Source organism: Stenella coeruleoalba (genome assembly GCF_951394435.1).
Source record: "Stenella coeruleoalba genome assembly, chromosome: 10".
Classification (NCBI taxonomy): Eukaryota; Metazoa; Chordata; class Mammalia; order Artiodactyla; family Delphinidae; genus Stenella; species Stenella coeruleoalba.
Genome location: NC_137156.1, coordinates 73,917,560 through 73,935,348, shown reverse-complemented (window position 1 = coordinate 73,935,348; position 17,789 = coordinate 73,917,560). Strand labels below are relative to the sequence as shown.

Sequence of the window (17,789 nt, the reverse complement as noted above, 5' to 3'; positions counted from 1 at the left end):
GTTTCCACGGATAACACAAAGGCAAGCAGGCCATAATCAGAGGCCTAAGAAATCACAGGAGAAAGATTCCCCAATTCACAGCTGCAGAAATGACCCTGAGAGACACCTTTAGCTTTCTGTTGGCTGAACTACACTCCGTCGGACCTAGAGTATGATTAAGGAGACTGCCTGCACTTGTTGCTGGAGGGCATATGGTGAAGATGCTTGTTGCAGACATGCTATCCTTTCAAGCTGGTTAGGCATGCTTGGGATGAGGTAATTTTACTCTACAGCCAAGAAAGGGTCAAAGAGTCCAGAACTCTGAACAGCAAAATTTAACCAATGGGCCAGCCAGGTAAAACTTGTATCCAGGGGCTTCCCTGGTGGCGCAGTGGTTGAGAGTCCGCCTGCCGATGCAGGGGACACGGGTTCGTGCCCCGGTCCGGGAAGATCCCACATGCCACGGAGCGGCTGGGCCCGTGAGCCATGGCCGCTGAGCCTGCACGTCCGGAGCCTGTGCTCCACAACGGGATAGGCCACAGCAGTGAGAGGCCCGCGTACCACAAAAAAAAAAAAAAAACCAAATAAAACTTGTATCCACCTCTGAGCAAAGACCATCATGGCAGCAGCATGCTGGGTGTAGGGCGCAGGGCAGGTGAGGTGCCGATCTCATGAGGATGAGAGGGCTCTCAATGTGACATCTGCAGGGGATGGTTAGAGGTCACTTTAAAGCATAATCAAGGCATGCATTAGGTTGGTAGATTCTAGATTCCAGTTCTGAGCCTGAGTGTCAGGATGCATCAGCTGAAGGGTAGGTAGATTAATCAAAGTGTGGCATACTCATTAAGCAACGCACATGAGGCAGGTACGAGGCAATTTCAGAGTTAAGGCCAGCAAGAGACATTCGGGTTACGTAAATCAGAGCAGCAGCTAATAGGAAAATGCAAACCTGTCTCCATAAAGTCACCCTTCAGGTCCCGTTTAAAGAACTCTGACATGGCTTTCAAGGGGCTGAGCCTTGACTGGGAATCCGTCTCATCAGCTAAAATTAAAAGGCTGTTATTTCAGAGTCCTCCGTAATAGACGTAGATATCTCAGCAAAGCTTTTCTCTCTTTCTCCCCTCTGCCCTGCCCTGTCTCTCTCTCTCTCTCTCTCTCTCTGTCCCTCTACCCCGCCCCCACCACACACACACACAGGTCTTGAAGCTCAGTAACTCTGTGGAATCAGATTCCAGCCCTATGACTTCATTTCCCCCAAAACCATTTCTGCTCTGAGCTTCAAAGGGCATAACCTCCTGCTGAAACCCATTAAGGAGAAAGTTCCTCTTCAAAGAAGGAAGCCCTCATTTGCCACTTCTGTGAAGCCAAGAACACATCACTGAGTAAAAATCCAGATAAGTTAAGATATTAGGCAGAGAATGGCACATTTTAAATGCTGGAAGAGGAAGTGTGATCACCTACTGAAAAAGGTAAATGTCAACGCACATCAGGGCTCGTCCCAAAATGGCCTGCTAGCCTCACCCAACCCAAATTCCAGGCTGCAAAAGGGGAGGCCAAGTTGCCAGCAAAGCCCATTCCCTAAGAGACCACCTCTCTCCAGGGAGCTGGGACAATGACAAAGCTACGTGTCACATGGGCTGAGTATTGCTCATTTCCAGAGATCTGGGGTGTGTTCCCACATGAGCACCAAATCCAACACCCACGCAAATCCAGACCCACCCCAGTCACCTCACAAATGCTGAAACACATCATTAAGCAGTTGCGATAATTTTACATGTGAGAGCCCAGATACTACTTGCTTCATCTTTCTACTTTCAAAAAATAAAACAAAATTTTAAAAAGACATTTAGGGTCATATTATTAAATGACAGAAAAGACAGGCCGCCGGAAAAATAACAGGCCTGCCAATTTTTTAAGCATAAACTTCTACAGTTTAGCTAGAACATGGAGCAATAAAGCAATTTAAGAAATTTAACCTAAAGTTCATGACTAAACTCAAAAGCAAAGTGCCTGCTCTGGGTCATGGCTGCCCCAGTCCAGGGCAGGTGAGTGTCGGCAGGAAGGCAGGATGTGTACTTACCTCGTGGGCCCATGACCCTCACTTCCAGTGGGGCCAGGCCGGCCTTGCTGCTGTCCACCGTGAAGGACTGCAAGACACGAGCTCGGACACCCGAGCCCACCCCAGGGCCAGCGATCTTGACCTTGCTGGGGTCCACAACATCCTTCACAGGAACCCTGAAGGGGCTGCCTAGAAAAGAGGTCACAGGATTCTAAGTACAGCCCCCCCTAGTGCCTGGAGACCCTCCTTGTGTGCACCCAGAACTGCACCATTGCTCTACCCAGGCCCTCACTTACACCAGCCCCAGTCAGTTTCTCCTGCCTTGCTGTGTTGTGCACCCAAGTGCACCTACTGTGTACAGACATGGCGCCAGGTTCTGGGCCCAGAGTGCTTAACAGCTCTCCAGGAACCCCATGCAGGAGAAGGATGAGGTAAGCAAGTCACTGTAACATCATACACAACCCATGTTGGGGACTTGTACAAGGTGCTGGTGGAGCACTCAGAAGACAATGCATCTGGTCTCTGGGAGACCAGAGGACGCTTTCCAATAACATATGAGACATATGGGTGAGCAGATGTCACTGAGAAGGGTTTCAAGCAGAGAGACTGGCATGTTGCAAAGGCCTGGAGGTGAGGGAGAAGACAGGCTGTTGAAGGAACTGAAGGAACTGAGTGGTGGAAGGAAGGCATGGAGAGGACTGCAGGCTGTGCAGTCCACATCCAACATCCTCTCCCATAAAAGGCTCCTCAGGGGCCCCTGGACTCCTGGCCCTGCAACGTAGCTAGCACCGCCCTCCCACCACCACTCATGGCTTTCTTGGTTCCCTGGCCATTTGGGTGAAGCCTTGCTTTCTCCCTGAGTGTAAGCTGTGGTCCCCCTGCATGGCTGACCCCACCGCTGACACTGGGGCCCTCTGACTCTTTGAGGGTATTGATTTTAAAGACTGATGAAGCATGGGAAAGGCAGGGGGACTGGAATTTGAGAAAAGCACTAAACACAGAAACAGGAACTGGGCCAGGACCCTCATGGGATTCCTCTACCAAGGGAGACCAAGTAAGACTTCCCCAGAGGTGGGCCAGAAACAGAAGCCCCAGCATCCCCAGCACCATGCCTCAGGCTGCCAAGTCCATCACCCAGGGGCAACAGCCATCTCCTGCAGAAGTTCTCACCCTCCCTGTGACGCCTGGTAGTTAACGATGTCTAACCGCCACAGAAGCCGAGGTCTCTCTGCTTTGTATCCTAGAACATTTGTACTTTGTAGAATCAGGGGTGGTAAATAACAAAGATCACACAAAGAACCAAGGCCCTGGCTTTTTTAACAATAGCAGGGCTTCAGTGGTATCTGATTTCTTGGTTAATTGAAATCAATGGCTGACCCTGGCAGAGACAAGCACCACGCTCCATGCTGGAGTTTAGTGATACAAAAGGGAATTTTATTTTAAAGAGAGATCGTTGAGGATTTCAGTATCAAGAAGTGATGGCAATGAACTAACTTTGAAGCCAATCTCCAAGGTGGCCTCCAATGGAAGTGGTCTGAACTCAGCATGAAGTAGCCAAGAACCAACAAGGTCACTTTAGGTCTAGAGTGGCAGATACCAGGCAATCTATGCCAGTCTCCCATTCTGTGCTCCAGGCAGACATGATCAATCAATCACAGCAGCCTTTCTTCCTGACGCAGTCATCCCACTTAATCCAGTGGTCAAAACAGCCATCACCAACAGACCACAGCTGACCCACCAGAGGAAACCTGGATATGCCATCGCGGGTAAGACAGGATACTTGGTTAAAAATAACCCTACTATGGGTTTGTGTCAGGCCAGGAAAAACCAGGCTAATATTTAACCAACCAGAATTGCTATGAAAGCAAATTAGAAGCTACCAGGTTGTTGAATGTTTCACAGCAGAACCTCATGCGCTACCTTTGCTATGAAACCTGACACTAAGACAATCAACCAACGCTTTACTGAATGACTCTGACTGGGAAAATTCTGGGGTCCAGGAGAAGTTGGCATTTGGCTCTGGAAGGCAAAAGAGCCTGAAAAATAAAAAAGAGGCACCATCTACATCTGATGAAAAAAAACCCTAAATGGGTCTCTTTCTGTTGTTATGCTCCAAGTTGGCCATTCGCTTCAAGCTTGTGCATCAGCCACAGGGGCCCAACCTCTCACCCCCTTCTGCAAGGGGAATTCCAAAGCTGATGGCATCCACCAGATTTTCTCAATAAAGTCAAAATAGTTTTGTTGCCTCCACTACCAGGAAATGCTCATCCCACTACTGCCTGCCTGGTGGGAGCCACCAGGTCATCTGCCCTGGCAACAGCCTTCTACCCATTCTCCAAGCTCTATTCTCCCATCCCATGAAGTGCACAGTTGCAAAACTCCAAAAGGTCCTCTTGGCTCTGTATGGTCCCTGAGCCCCGCTCTCTTTCTTTGTGAACACTTGGCAGGAAACTCACAGACGGCAGGAGCTTTGTCTCATCTGTGGCTGAATTCTCCCTGACTAGTGATTATAGGAATTAAAAACTCTATATTGGAAGAGCTGCAAGGACAAGTTTGAGGAGAAATGTCATTTTAAATGAATTATGGCTTCAATGAACATCTGAGTAGAATGAGTTTGAGTTGAATTTCAATGCTTTCTGATCAATGTGAAAAAGGAGGAGCGAGCGTGAGTGCGAGTGTGTGGACACATCTGCACATGATACGGGGAAAGAGCAGACAGAGTCAGGAAAGCATGTGGTCAGTGGACACTCCAGCTTCCTGGAAGTCAATCCATAAACCTGAAAGTAGGGCCCTCAGCCTGCCCCTTCCTCTCTCTGTCTCATCCTGGCTTATGGCCTTCAGAACAACACGGCCCCACCCGAGGTTTCTCCTGCTCTCACCACACATGAGACAAGGCATAAGGTGACTCAGGAGCAGCCCTGGAGTCCTTAGACTTCCGTCCACACCTTACCACACACTCACCTACCCTTCTAGACGTGTGTTGGGTGGCAATCATTTCACTATATAAACAGAACTAGAATCTATGGAGATTCCCCTGCTGGAGCATGAAAGTTGGAGGGCCCTTCACTATTTAAGTCATATTTTTTTAATGTTTGAATAATTTATAGCAGTGGTTCTCAACTACAGGTGATTTTGTCCCCTAGTGGATATCTGACAATATCTGGACACATTTTTGGTTGTCACAAAATGGGCTAAAAAAAATACCATACAATGAACAGGAAATTATTATTATTACTCCTGTTTTACAGTAAGTGTACATACTACATCATTAAACAGAAATTAATATATAAGACCCTGAACTTGTGTGTCATTATCAGCTACCAGGACTGTCAATGGAAAACAGAAAACAAGATGTGTATAGGACGAATAAGAACTAACCACAAAATAAAGTGAAGATTTTCAACTTTGTAAAGAATCAGCTTTCCTTTAAGATCTAGGTCCTTCAACATGTGAACAATCATTTTCAGTTAAAACTCCAAGCCAATGGTTTTTGGCATGATACTGGTCCTCTTAGGAGTTGGGATATTCTTGGAGAGGCAGCCCTAAGGAAAATTCCCACTTTGCAGCTACTACAAATATCAGACAGTTTTTCCCATTCAGTGAGACAAGCAAAATCAAACCCACTTTCATGCAAAAATCAATAATTCTTTGGGTGCCCTTCAGAAGGATAGCTTACCGGGGATGTGGGCTCCTCCATATGTGATATTCACGTCGTAATCCCCTGGAGCAAAGGGGATGTACTCAGCACTGCAACTGCCATCTTTGTTGTCTCTGCAGTTTATCTTTGACTCCGATGGTCCCTCGACAGTTATGCCAAGACCCCCAATTCCTGCCCCTCTGGAAAGTGTGAGTAAAAAGGCCAAGTTGTACTAGTGGTTCATGCCAGTCTGCTTATTTCCAAAATTCCTTTAAAATCCCTCTATAAACTATCCCATTTCGCCAACCAGAAACAGTGTAATATAAATAAAAACGGCTTCGACCCTTCCTTTCCAATGCTCATCCTTCATTGTTGCATTGGCTGGGTCTGAAAGTACAATTCAGGTATGAGACTTGTGACCAGTTTTAGTAGGAATACTTCTAATATTTCACTTAAATATGAAATTGGTTCTATATTTTTGAATTATCACGTTAAGTAGCTTCCGTCTAGTCCTGGTTTGTTCAGCAGTTTTATGACTATTATCAAGGGCTTTTTGGTACTTTTAAAAGCATACTTGGTCTTTCTCTGTAATATATGTCTCTATGGAAGAAGACGCCTCACATATGAAATACAAAGCCTCCCAAACGTTGGGAGACCATGATACATATGTAGGATACACCTATAAAACTTCCTGAAAGCCGTTCAACTACTTAGGGCTACTCCTGTTACAGAGTCAACACACAGATCCCAGGACCTTGCTTACCTGGTAACCACAGTAAAGACGTTGAGTTTGTTGGTAAAGGCCTCTTTCAATCCAGGTCCTTGAGCTTGAACCCGAGATGGCTGGCAGCCTTCGGTTACAGCCACTTTAAAGGGACTGTTTGGGATGGGCACATCATCATATGTCACCTCCACTACATGCAGGCCTGTTCAAAACAACATATAGAAACATATTTGCACAGGAGTCACTTACTTGTGGCAAATAATACTCTAGCAGTCAAGTCTATGTGTTATCCCATGTTATTCGAAAAGAACAGGTTGAACAAACAGCAAAGTTGGTATGATTTGATTTTTTTAAAAAACACAAACTGTTTGCGCTTTCGTTCACTTGGCAGTCACATACCACCCCCCATCCCCCAACGCACACGCAAGGCCTCTCCTCCCAGCAAATATCACTAAGTCTATTTTGAAGACAGTCATCTTAAACACACCATCCTGATTTGAGAAAACTCCACCTAGCCACTAACCGAAAGACAAAGAGAAACCCATGAAATAGAATAGACAAGCATCCACGAAAAGAAAGTGAAAATATCTATACCATGAAGTTTAGGGATTATATATCCAGATAATGAGGACATATGGTGCCTTTATTTTTTTTATGCTTTATCAAAATTTTAAATTAAAAAATTTAATTTTAAAATTTAAATTCTTAATATTCAAGAAAGAAATTAATTATGTTAAAAAATCGCACAGGGAATTCCTTGGTGGTCCAGTGGTTAGTACTCCATCCTTCCACTGCTGGGGGTTGGGGTTTTGATCCCTGGTCGGGGAACTAAGATCCCACAAGCCACGGGGCACGTCCACAAATAAATAAATAAACAAAATAGGAGGTAAAAATTAAGGGAGAACTTTCCCCCTTCAGGAAAAAAAACTGCACAAACGAGCAACATGCCATGACATCACCCCATAACCTGCTCAGATGAGGCTGAGGCTAACCACAGCCCAACTGCTACACAACAGGGCCAGCACGCCCGGCACTGAGCAAGCAGGTGGCTCTGTTCGGGAGAGAGGTTTCCACATTTCCCAGTCACTGTGCACGTGCTTCTGCTGAGCCGGTCAAAGCACGTGGGGCAGGAGTTAGCACCAGCCACCGGGAGGAAGCAGCCCCGCAGAGCTCTGAACGAGGGTCCTGTTCCAAGGAGAAGTCAACTCACCCTTCTCGAAGGGCGTGTATTCCACCTGGTAGGTCCCATCAGCATTGTCTGTGACGAAACACTCGGTGGAGGCCCCGGAGGGGTTGGCAATATGGGCCTTGATGTGGTCGCCTCCGACCTGCGTCAGGGGCCGTGAGTCGACCGTGAAGTCGGTGGTGGCTTCCCGAAACACATCTGCAGAGCAATCACACAGATAAGAATGTCGCTGTCACCTCAGTGTCAGGAGCAAACCCAAGAGCCAAGGCTCTCGGCACTTCAGAACACACTCGTTTAGGTGATCGCAGACAACCGGTTTCTCTGACTCGGAATCAGGAATATTAATGCCTCCCCACCTTCAATCTCCTTGGCAAAAGAAGCTTCTTCCTAAGCCAGGTAACAACACAACTGCCTGCACACTTCTTGGGACAAAGGTGGGATCTAGGACAGGTTAAAGGCTGAAGACAGCAAGTGTGGTATTAGCCAGCAGTACATTTTAAACCTTTTTCAGATAAGTGCCCAAAATGCAATATGTTGTGTTTCCACATTTAAAGAGAAAAAAAACAGGGGCTTCCTTGGTGGCGCATGGGACACGGGTTCGAGCCCTGGTCTGGGAGGATCCCACATGCCGCGGAGCAACTAAGCCCGTGCGCCACAGCTACTGAGCCTGCGCGTCTGGAGCCTGCGCTCCGCAACAAGAGAGGCTGCGACAGTGAGAGGCCCGCGCACCACAATGAAGAGTGGCCCCAGCTCGCCGCAACTAGAGAAAGCCCTCGCATAGAAACGAAGACCCAACACAGACAAAAATAAAAATTAATTAATTAATTAATGAAAACACAAACAAGATTTCTGGCTTTGTCAGGAAAAAAAAAAAAGGGAAAATCTGACAGTGTTGGGAGTGTGAAGAAACAGAAAGCTGGGGTTGGGCAGCAGAAACACCACATGCTCACCCCTTCACTCTGCTCCCCTCTACTGCTCCCTGATGCAGAGTTATCTTCTACCTGGTCCGACCCCTATAGTCATTTGAGTTTGCAGTCCTGACTCTCTGAGCTTCCAGTGAGCCCCTGTTACTTTGGCAGCCACCCTCTTTTTCATGAAACCCACCTTTTCCTTCTATTCCTGGCCCAAAGACTTTGACCCTGCTGGTGTCCACGGCAGGCTCCACCTTGACCCTGGCGGGGAAGTGCGGTACAAGCTCACCGCCGTACTTCATAGTCAGCGTGTACATGCCGGCGGTCAGGGGCACGTAGGTCACCGCATAGGTGCCGTCTTTGTTGTTCTCGATACAGACTTCAGCTTTCGCCCCCGAGTCCGAGACGGCTTCCAGGCCCAGGGCCCCCGGGCCTGCTTCTGAACAGTCCACGCTAAGCAGCCCTGCCTCGCCCACTTTCCCATGCTCCAGCCCTGGGCCCGATGCCACAACTTTGGAGGGATCAAACGGCATTTCAATGTCAGCTTTGAAGGGAGAACCAGGTATGTGGACTTCTTCAAAGAGGATGTTGACGAAGTACTCCCCGGGCTTTGTTGGGAGGTAGGAGACGGAGCAGGTCCCGTCGCCATTGTCCGAGCATTCAATTTTGGCCTCACAAGGACCTTCCACGGTTAGGCCCAAACCTCCAGTTCCAGCTCCTTTGGTGTCGATGATGAACTCGGCAGCCTTGCCCACAAGACCGCCTTCAAGGCCAGGACCGTGGGCCTTCACCTATTTGGACAAAGAATAAAAATCAGACTCTGCCCGAAACTGGTATCGCTGCTCAGCCAGCACCGCTTTCAACAGCCAAGCCTGCCATCGGCAGTGAACTGCCCCTCGATGAAGTGGTCCTTCTCCCTGGGGCCTAATGTGTCACACACACTCACCACAGCACTGGGTTACAGCCACAAGCAGTGGATGCTGCAAACGGCTGAGAAAGGGAGACCTGGCGGTGAATTCATTCAACACGGAAGGGCATGTCAGAGGCATGGCTTTCCCTCTCCTGCCAGGCTCGGCTCGAGGGCTGGAGCTGGACACCTAACATCTAGTCCAACAAACACACTCGGGTTTCCTGGGTTGAACACTCACTGAATGGCTTTCATGGACCTCACTGTTGCTTTGGCTGCTATACCTCCCTCAACAAATTCTGAATAATAAAAAACTGAACTATAATGGTGAATACATGTCATTATATGTTTGTCCAAACCCATACACTGTATAACACCAAGAGTGAACCCTAATGTAAACTATGGACTTTGAGTGACAACGATGTTGACATAGGTTCATCCATTATAACGGGTGCACACCACTCTGGTGGGCGATGGTGATAATGGAGAGGTTATGCATGAGTGGGGGAGGCGGGATCTGGGAAATCTCTGTGCCTTCCTCTCAATTTTACTATAAACCTAAAATTGCTCTAAAGAATAAAGTCTAATGAAAAAATTAAAAAACGAACAAACATTAAAAAAAAAACCACTTGCTTTTAAAAGAGGGAGGGGATGAGGCTTTCATCTCTTATTCAACAAATAACACGGTTTTATAGGATTCATGCCATTCAAAACACCGGAAATAGTCTCAAACCCTTGACTCAGGGCTACTAGGAAGAAATGATAATGAGTAGAACATATTTTTATACTTCATTATAACAGCTCACTGTGTGTGCCAGATGCCAGACTGAGGCCTCCACACCCACCATCTGACCTCACCCTTACAGGCTCACTTTGAAGCAAGTACCGTTACCATGCTGACAAATGAAGGACAGGAGTCCCTCACCAAAGCCTCACAACCAGAGTGAGAGAAGGAGTAGGGCTGGGACTCAGCTGCCGAGGGGACCCTTCATGCTGGATTGTAGGAGAGAGAACTACGGAGAACGGGCTGTCATCACAAAACAATTATCTAAAAGGTCTTTGCTGGGCAGAACCAGAGGACTAACTATATGTTATTATCTGCCAACAGAGGACAAGCTCTGGAACAAAAATGAAAGCTGACCTTGGTGGGATCAGGTGGCAGTGAGGCCTCCACCGTGTAAGGGCTCCCGGGCACGGGGTGTCCATCGTAGGTCACGTCTACAGCATACAGCCCCTCCTCCCGGGGAATGTACTTGGCCGTGCTGCTCTCCCGGCCCGTCACGGGCGCCACCAGGCATGGCACAACCTTCCTCGAGGGGCTCAGGATCGTCACGTCCAGCTTCCCCTGACCTCCCGCTCCCCTGCTGTCAATGGCGAACTCCTGATCCTTCCCAACTTCGACTCCTGGAAAAAAGGAAACAAGCCAAAGGGATGAGCTGACCCTGCAGCAAAAACACAGCTGAGGGCAGAGATGGTTCCTTGGACACAGGACGTCTTCTCAGCCTCTACAACAAACCCTGGCTGATGCAGGACAAGAGGCAAGACCGAGTAAGAATAATCACCATTCTGGCCTCAATAACAACCAGTACAAGAACATTAATTAATTCCTTATGACAATAATAATGATAGTCGTCATTCACTGAATGCATTTTACATACCAGGCGTGAGGACGGCATATCATCTCCTTTCATTTTCAACACAATGCTACAGGGTATTTATTAGTAACCAAGGAATTTAACAGAAGGGGAAACTGAGGCTCACGGGGGTTAACTGACTTGCCTGGGGTACATACATATCCACCAGACCACAAAGCTGGGACTCAGATCTAAATTTACTTGACCCCATAATCTGCAGTAAGTTATAACCTGATACTGTTGTCTCTTCTTTAATTACTTTTGGTGTTAACTTTATATCAAAACACTCCCAGAAGCCAATGTTTTATTTACTAATTCTTGGCAGCAAATTCAGTCCTACAGCCAAGAACGCAAAAGTCACAGGGTTGGCCAATGCAGAGGCACTGAAGCAAGCCCTGAGAATTGACTCTCTGTATTGTGCTGATACATGAAAGGTCTTTGCAAAGCAGGGCCACAGAAAACCCATGTGTTACATTTGACAAAAACAAGGAAAGGACTCTGAACCCAAACAAAAGCACTGGGAGCCTAGGGTCCCCACCACAACCCAGGCAAGTCCTGACTTGGGCAATACAGGGCCTGCCAAGATGAACAGTTTCAAGCCACAAGCAAAGAGGTCTCGGAGCTCCACATCCCAAAGACTTTTCCTAATTGGCATCATACTTTTCCTAGTTTGGAGTCAAAACCCTCGGTGTCTTGGAGAAAGGAGTAACCAGGAGACATGTTAAGGATTAGACAGTGACTATTCTTATGCTTAGAGCTGGCTGCTGCCAAGGAACAAAAACCAACATCGGGCTCTTGCTTCAGAGCCCCCGGAGCTGGGAGCTGGCCTCACTCACAACTCGTACATTTGGGTCACAGGGCACCGAAGGTGCTCACCGAGGGTCCCGCTGAGACCTGGAGAAACCCACAGAACAAGAGGCCTGCCCTGAGGGTGTGCACAGAGCCCCACGTGACCCTGAAACCAGGAGACCATGTACCACTGAGGTGCAGCCAGGCTGTGGCCGTGCCAACAAGAGGATGGAGGTGTGAACGTTCTCTAACGTAACACTGACGCAAAAAGGCAGGCTGAAGACCTATGGGTATTGCAGGGTAACTTTAGTGCAAAGTAAGCGTTGCCAAACATTTTCTGCTGGCACTAAGTATGTGCAGACGCAGAAAGAAGATGTGCGAGGACAGAAACTAAACTGGTAACTTTGGTTAACCCTATAGGGAGTGGGAAAGGTAATGCTTCAAGTAGAACATATTCTTGTCTGTGATGTCTTTTTTTTTTTTTTTTTTTTTTTGCGGTACGCGGGCCTCTCACTGTTGTGGCCTCTCCCGCTGCGGAGCACAGGCTCCAGATGCGCAGGCTCAGCGGCCATGGCTCACGGGCCCAGCCGCTCCACGGCACGGGGGATCCTCCCAGACTGGGGCAGGAACCTGTGTCCCCTGCATCGGCAGGCGGACCCCCAACCACTGCGCCACCAGGGAAGCCCCTTGTGATGTCTTTTAGATGAAAAATGGATTTTTGTATGACCTGTGTAAAAAATACTTTTATGATCACGTGTTAAACTTGACAAGCTGAGTGACAAGTACATGAGTGTGCATATTGTACTATTCTCTTCACTTTTTCATTTATTCATTCAGTTATTTCATCTATTTAAATGAGCTTGTACTAATAAGATACCTGACAAGCTAAAGGAATATCCAGACTGGGGTGGGGAAATGCACTGTAGTTGTGGTTTCTGAGAGCCCGGAAGTTGGCTTTTATGCTTGACCCTAAGGTGGATTCAGTGGCCAAGGGGTGTTGGCATAATAGAACTTTGTCAGAGGGCAACATGCCCCAAATTCTCTGTCATAAAAACCTTCTGCTGTGATGCCAGCAGTTACCGAGGACTGACTATGACCCAGCTCCTGAATTATTAGCTCATTTAATTCTCACAATATTCCCTTGAGTATTCTTCCCCCACCTCCACGGAACAAATGAGAAAACGGAGGCTTGGTGAGGTGAAGGGGCAGGTAGGGTCACAGAGCTACTCCACGGGATAGCCCTAATTCAAACCTGTCTGTCTGACTGCAAAATCTCATATGGCAGCATTTGCTTCCCTGCAAATTGTCTTTGAAGGGGATGTAACTGCTCTTCAATGACCCATCTCCCCCCACCATTCATGATGCACTTACTGTTTTCCAGCCCATTAATTTTTATCCTGCTCAGATCCAGCGGAGCGGCCACGCCCACCGTGAAAGGGCTTTTAGGGATGGGATCGCCACCGTATGTAACCAGAACCTGCATGCTGCCCTGGAATGAGAGAGAAAACCGAGGACACGTTTGGTACCAACATCCTACCTTGCTGTTTCAACCTGCCTTCCAGGTCTTTCATTCTTCCCAGAGACACAGGGTATAAGACTCCAGCTGATTCAGAAAGCATCTCAGATATATTTCTCTAAGTTTTTGGGCTCCATGGCAAGAATGACAGAGAAATCAGACGAAAAAGAGCAACTAACAACAACAGGGACAGCTTAATGAGCACACCATGCTCATCCTTTTAAGCATTTCCTTAATTCAATCTCAAAACGGTCCTAAGAGGGCGTTCCCGCTGTTCTTACCATTTTTCCAGGAGATGAAACTACAGCTCAGGAAGGTAAAATCACTTGCCCCAGTGCAAGAGTGGGGCCTCATGCCCACGGTACCCAAACCTGTGTCAGTCCTAGCCGCTCTGCCATGTTACCTCCCCACCCAGCTAAACAACCAGCCCTGGCCATAGGCAAAGCAGGGAGGCCAGGGGGCCTCTAACCGAACAAAATCTTTTGTCTCCATGTCCTGGGATTTCAGGCCACTAGGCTGCGAAATGAATTTGCAAGAGTTTGCCTGGGGCTGTTCTGAGACCACTGCACTGTATCGAAACTCGCGCATCTATGGCAATGAAAGAAAAGTTGCCAGTGTGAAGGCAGACTGAGCCTGTGGGGTTGGCAGTTCCCTCGCCAGCAGCCCCGAGGCCATGGAGGCACAGCGCGGCCAGTCCTGGCCCACTCGCTGCTGGCTTCCTCTCTCCACGGTCGGCTGAGTCCCCTCCCTCCAAACCAAGGCTCCATGAAAGCCCACAGCTGTCTCAGTAGATTAAGGCCCTCCTCACCTCAAATGTCTGGGCATCACCTAAGAGGATGTGGGAAGGGAAGAAGCAAGGGGGAGGGAGGGATGATTCCTTGCAGGAATACAGAGGGCTCGCTAACATTCAGTCCCTGCTGAAAGCTGTCACGGACCAAGTGTTAAAAGGGTGCAGCTTTTGGCCTATGAATATTTTCTCACATTCCTTGTGTAATAAAGAAGGAGGGAAAAGACAAGACAAAAATTAGTGGCATCAATGAAGGAGGGAGGACTGACTTTCCAGGATGTATTAGTACTGCACACAAAACCAATGAGCCCACTATCTGAAGAGTATAATATCTCATGGTAAGATGTACGTGGTCACATTCAACAGAGCGGGGGCTGGTTTGTTGCTTCAGCCCTCAAGGCATTGCCAACATGCCAGCTCTTCCCGAGGGTATGCCCCCAAACCCCGAACTCCTCGAGGGCTAGGCCTCCCAGCTAACCAAGGGTCCCGGAAAAACCTTCTCCACCACCCACTAGAATTCAGAAGACCACTTCTCTGGAGTGCCAAAGGAGTGAGGGGAAAATCCTCTTTCAGTTAAGCCCATCTGTCCCATGAAAGAAAGCATATTCTCATTACCAGTTATACAAAACACAACGAAACTGAGACAGGAAATTAACTGTACCTTAAATAACCTAATGAGGGGGAGAAAGAAAGCTTAAGAGATTTACACCTGCGATGGCCTGTAGCATTTCAAGATTTCCTCTGAGGCCCCAGCCAAGGAACGGCCTATGCATTTTCCCCAGGAGGCTAGGAAGTGAGGAAGATCTGAGCAGTGACCACCAGTGCATTTCAGAGACTTTGCTGATGGCCACACAGTTGTATTTTATTTATTTTGGGGCCACACCACACGGCACACGGAACTTCCCCGACCAGGCATTGAACCCACGCCTCCTGCAGTGAAAGCGCGGAGTCTTAACCACTGGGAAGTCCTGCCAGATGGGTTTATCCTCTCCCTTCCAGGCTTCTGAGACCTTCATCTCATTCTGCACGAGACCCATGAGGAAAGGACCGAGAAAGCTACCCACAGCCCCCTCCTCCAGAGACCTCTGTGACAGCTATGGCCACCAACAGTAATAACCTTTCAAGGGAGGGACTGTTCTCCTGTGAGGCCCAGTGAGCTCCGGGGGCTTCCTAAAGGCGCCACAGCAGCATGTGGAGTTCTCAGTTCCCAGTGGCTCCTGACTCAGCATGTCGGGGAGCTCTTGCCACCGGCTCCTCAAACCACTCTGTTCAGGGAAGCTTGGGGTGAGAAACTGAAGTCATTGAGGCCACAGACAACGAAAAGCACAGAAGGCAAAATCCTCCAGGGAAACTGTCATTGTATAATGGCCCTTCTACCTTTGACCTCTGGGAGGGTCTTCAAGCCCCAGCCAAAGAAGTCCACTCCCTGCTAAGGCAAAAACTCTGACCACTGTCTTCCAACAAGAACAGGATCAACCAGCAACGTCCATCACTGGTCCACGGCAGGCAGGTGACCTGCGGACTGGGGCCCTGCAGGGGACAGCAGCCGCCTGCAGGTGTCACGGAGCAAAGAGCCAGCAGTTGGGTGGGGGCCGCAGTGCCTCACACAGCAGCCCAAAATCTGAGGGTTAAGCATTCACCCTAAGCCAGGATCCACCCTTGTCTCTCCACACACACTCAACAGCTGCATTTCTGGAAAGTTCCAGCCTCTTAATCCCTAAAACCACCACAAGAAGGTGCGCCTGTGGGCAGCGACCTGAAAAGTAACCCCGTGCGGCTTTCTGGGCTGACCCAGGTCTCTTAAACACATCCAAGAGCAGAGCTCAAAGGCACGCTTATTTCACCCAATCTTGAGCTGTTAGCTGTTAGCTCTTCAGAAAACAGAGTTCAAAGTAGAATGAGGATGTGTCAGCTCCACTCTCCTACCAGATTACAAAGTTCTCATGTTGTTTCTGCTTGTGAGTTGAGGCTCCACTTCGTTTATTCACCCATTCGGCCATAAATCATACAAAGCAATTACAGCACCAGACCCTGTGCTTGGGGCTGAGAATGGAAAGATATATATAACATGATACCCTAACCTTGGAAACTCACAATCTAAGAGTAGAGATTTAATCTGTTTTCTTTGCCATAGAGAAACAGGCAGAATTGCGATCTGCCCAAATAATAAAACAGTAAACCTCACTCTAAACAACAAACGAGAGGGATGGGAGAGGCACCGTGGAGTCATCGCAGTAAAGGCAGGGACTGACAGCATTTGCACAAATAGCCCCAAGAGGCCACCAAGCATGCCAACAGCCCTCAGACCTGCTACGATCAGACATATGGATGAACTTGACCTTGGGGTGGCTCTAGAGTAAGGCGCTTCCCACTCTAGCTACATTTCAAATGTGATAAAACAGGACTGGGCTCCCGACCTCCACCTCTACCTCGACTGGCAGCTGGGAGCATCCAGGGCATCGGGTTCTAAAGTCCTTTCTGGGGGTGCAGGTCAAAACCTGAGGCTGTCCTGATGTCTGCAACTTACTTTCTAGCAACTCAGCCGAAACACAAAAAGGTATATAGGATCAAGAGTCTCAAAATGTTTTCCCAAGAGTCTTGTGATCTTGACCAGCGATCATGGCCATGCTTTCTTGTACCTTCTCCTAAGGAATGTGGAGAACTGGCAAAAAGATGCTATCAAGCTGGTGTTGCCAGTGGTAAGGCTCCCATCAGCCCTGATAAGCATCACTAGGAAAATAATTACCTAAATAATGAGCACAGAGCAGCCTGATAAGAAAACCGTATTCATCTACAAAAGTTTTCGTTTTACCATTACTAATAATGAACCCTCATTAGGGTAAAGAGAAACCACAGGAAGAAGCACATGTGGAGATAAAGGGCCACATAGAACCTGCCCTAGAGAACCTCGCACTGCCAGGCAAGTTCTCATAGTAAAGATTCCATCTCCAAGCATGTGTAGCCCCCAGTGCAGGGGGGACACCCACACCATTCCCTCATCCTCACTGTACCCCTCATTCTTTCCCACTACACTCTGGCCAGGTCCTCACTGAGAGGGCCCAGGGCAGAAGTGATGCTTTTCAAACAGTGCTTCTACAGAAAGCATCGCCCTTCCTCTCTTAAAAATAGCATTTCTCACATAGGGGGACTCTTCTTCAAGAATGAAGGAATCTCAGAGGTTTGGAGTGACTGTTTAGAACGCTATGCATAAGTGCGAGAATCCAGGCTTTTCTATAGGAGCTCCCCAGACCCTAGACGTGTAGCCACGAATCAAAATAAAATTTTAAATAAGTAAACATGAATTCATACAGAGAGGTAGATTTTTAGGCCCTTATTGCCTAAAACAACCAGAGCAAAGCAGCGGGGATGACAAAATCCTGTCTGTATTCCTGTATTTTGTAAAAGGGAATAATTTAGTGCTTGAAGTACCATTTCGGGCTTGAGGGACTAAAGGCTCTTTGAGAAAGACCCCACTGCACCACCTGTAAAAAGGGTAAACTAAGGCAAAAGGGCCAGCAAGGACAAAGGCACGGCAATTCTCTCCCTGTGAGTAATTAGTAAAACACTAAAACCAAGAACGGAGGTGGGAAATGGGGGTGGGAAAAAACAACTAGCTTCCTGCTTGTTCTTGGGGAGTCCTCCAGGTCCTCCTGGTAGAAC

General features: G+C 48.2%; 1 protein-coding gene across 3 annotated transcripts in view; it reads right to left on the bottom strand.

Annotated features, from left to right (window-relative positions):
• The window catches only part of FLNB (filamin B), a 139,697-nt gene that overhangs the window by 36,693 nt on the left and 85,215 nt on the right, over positions 1-17,789 (bottom strand). For 2 of the 3 annotated variants that reach the window (XM_079933629.1, XM_079933630.1), the window contains exons 19-25: positions 13,198-13,315; positions 10,545-10,807; positions 8,690-9,287; positions 7,610-7,783; positions 6,439-6,601; positions 5,715-5,875; positions 2,060-2,227 (exon numbers count right to left, since the gene is read on the bottom strand). In XM_079933629.1, the coding sequence (XP_079789755.1) occupies positions 2,060-2,227; positions 5,715-5,875; positions 6,439-6,601; positions 7,610-7,783; positions 8,690-9,287; positions 10,545-10,807; positions 13,198-13,315 (1,645 nt within the window). Of the gene's footprint in view, positions 1-928; positions 1,022-2,059; positions 2,228-5,714; positions 5,876-6,438; positions 6,602-7,609; positions 7,784-8,689; positions 9,288-10,544; positions 10,808-13,197; positions 13,316-17,789 lie in introns of all 3 variants that reach the window. The other variant, XM_079933631.1, reaches the window with a different exon arrangement.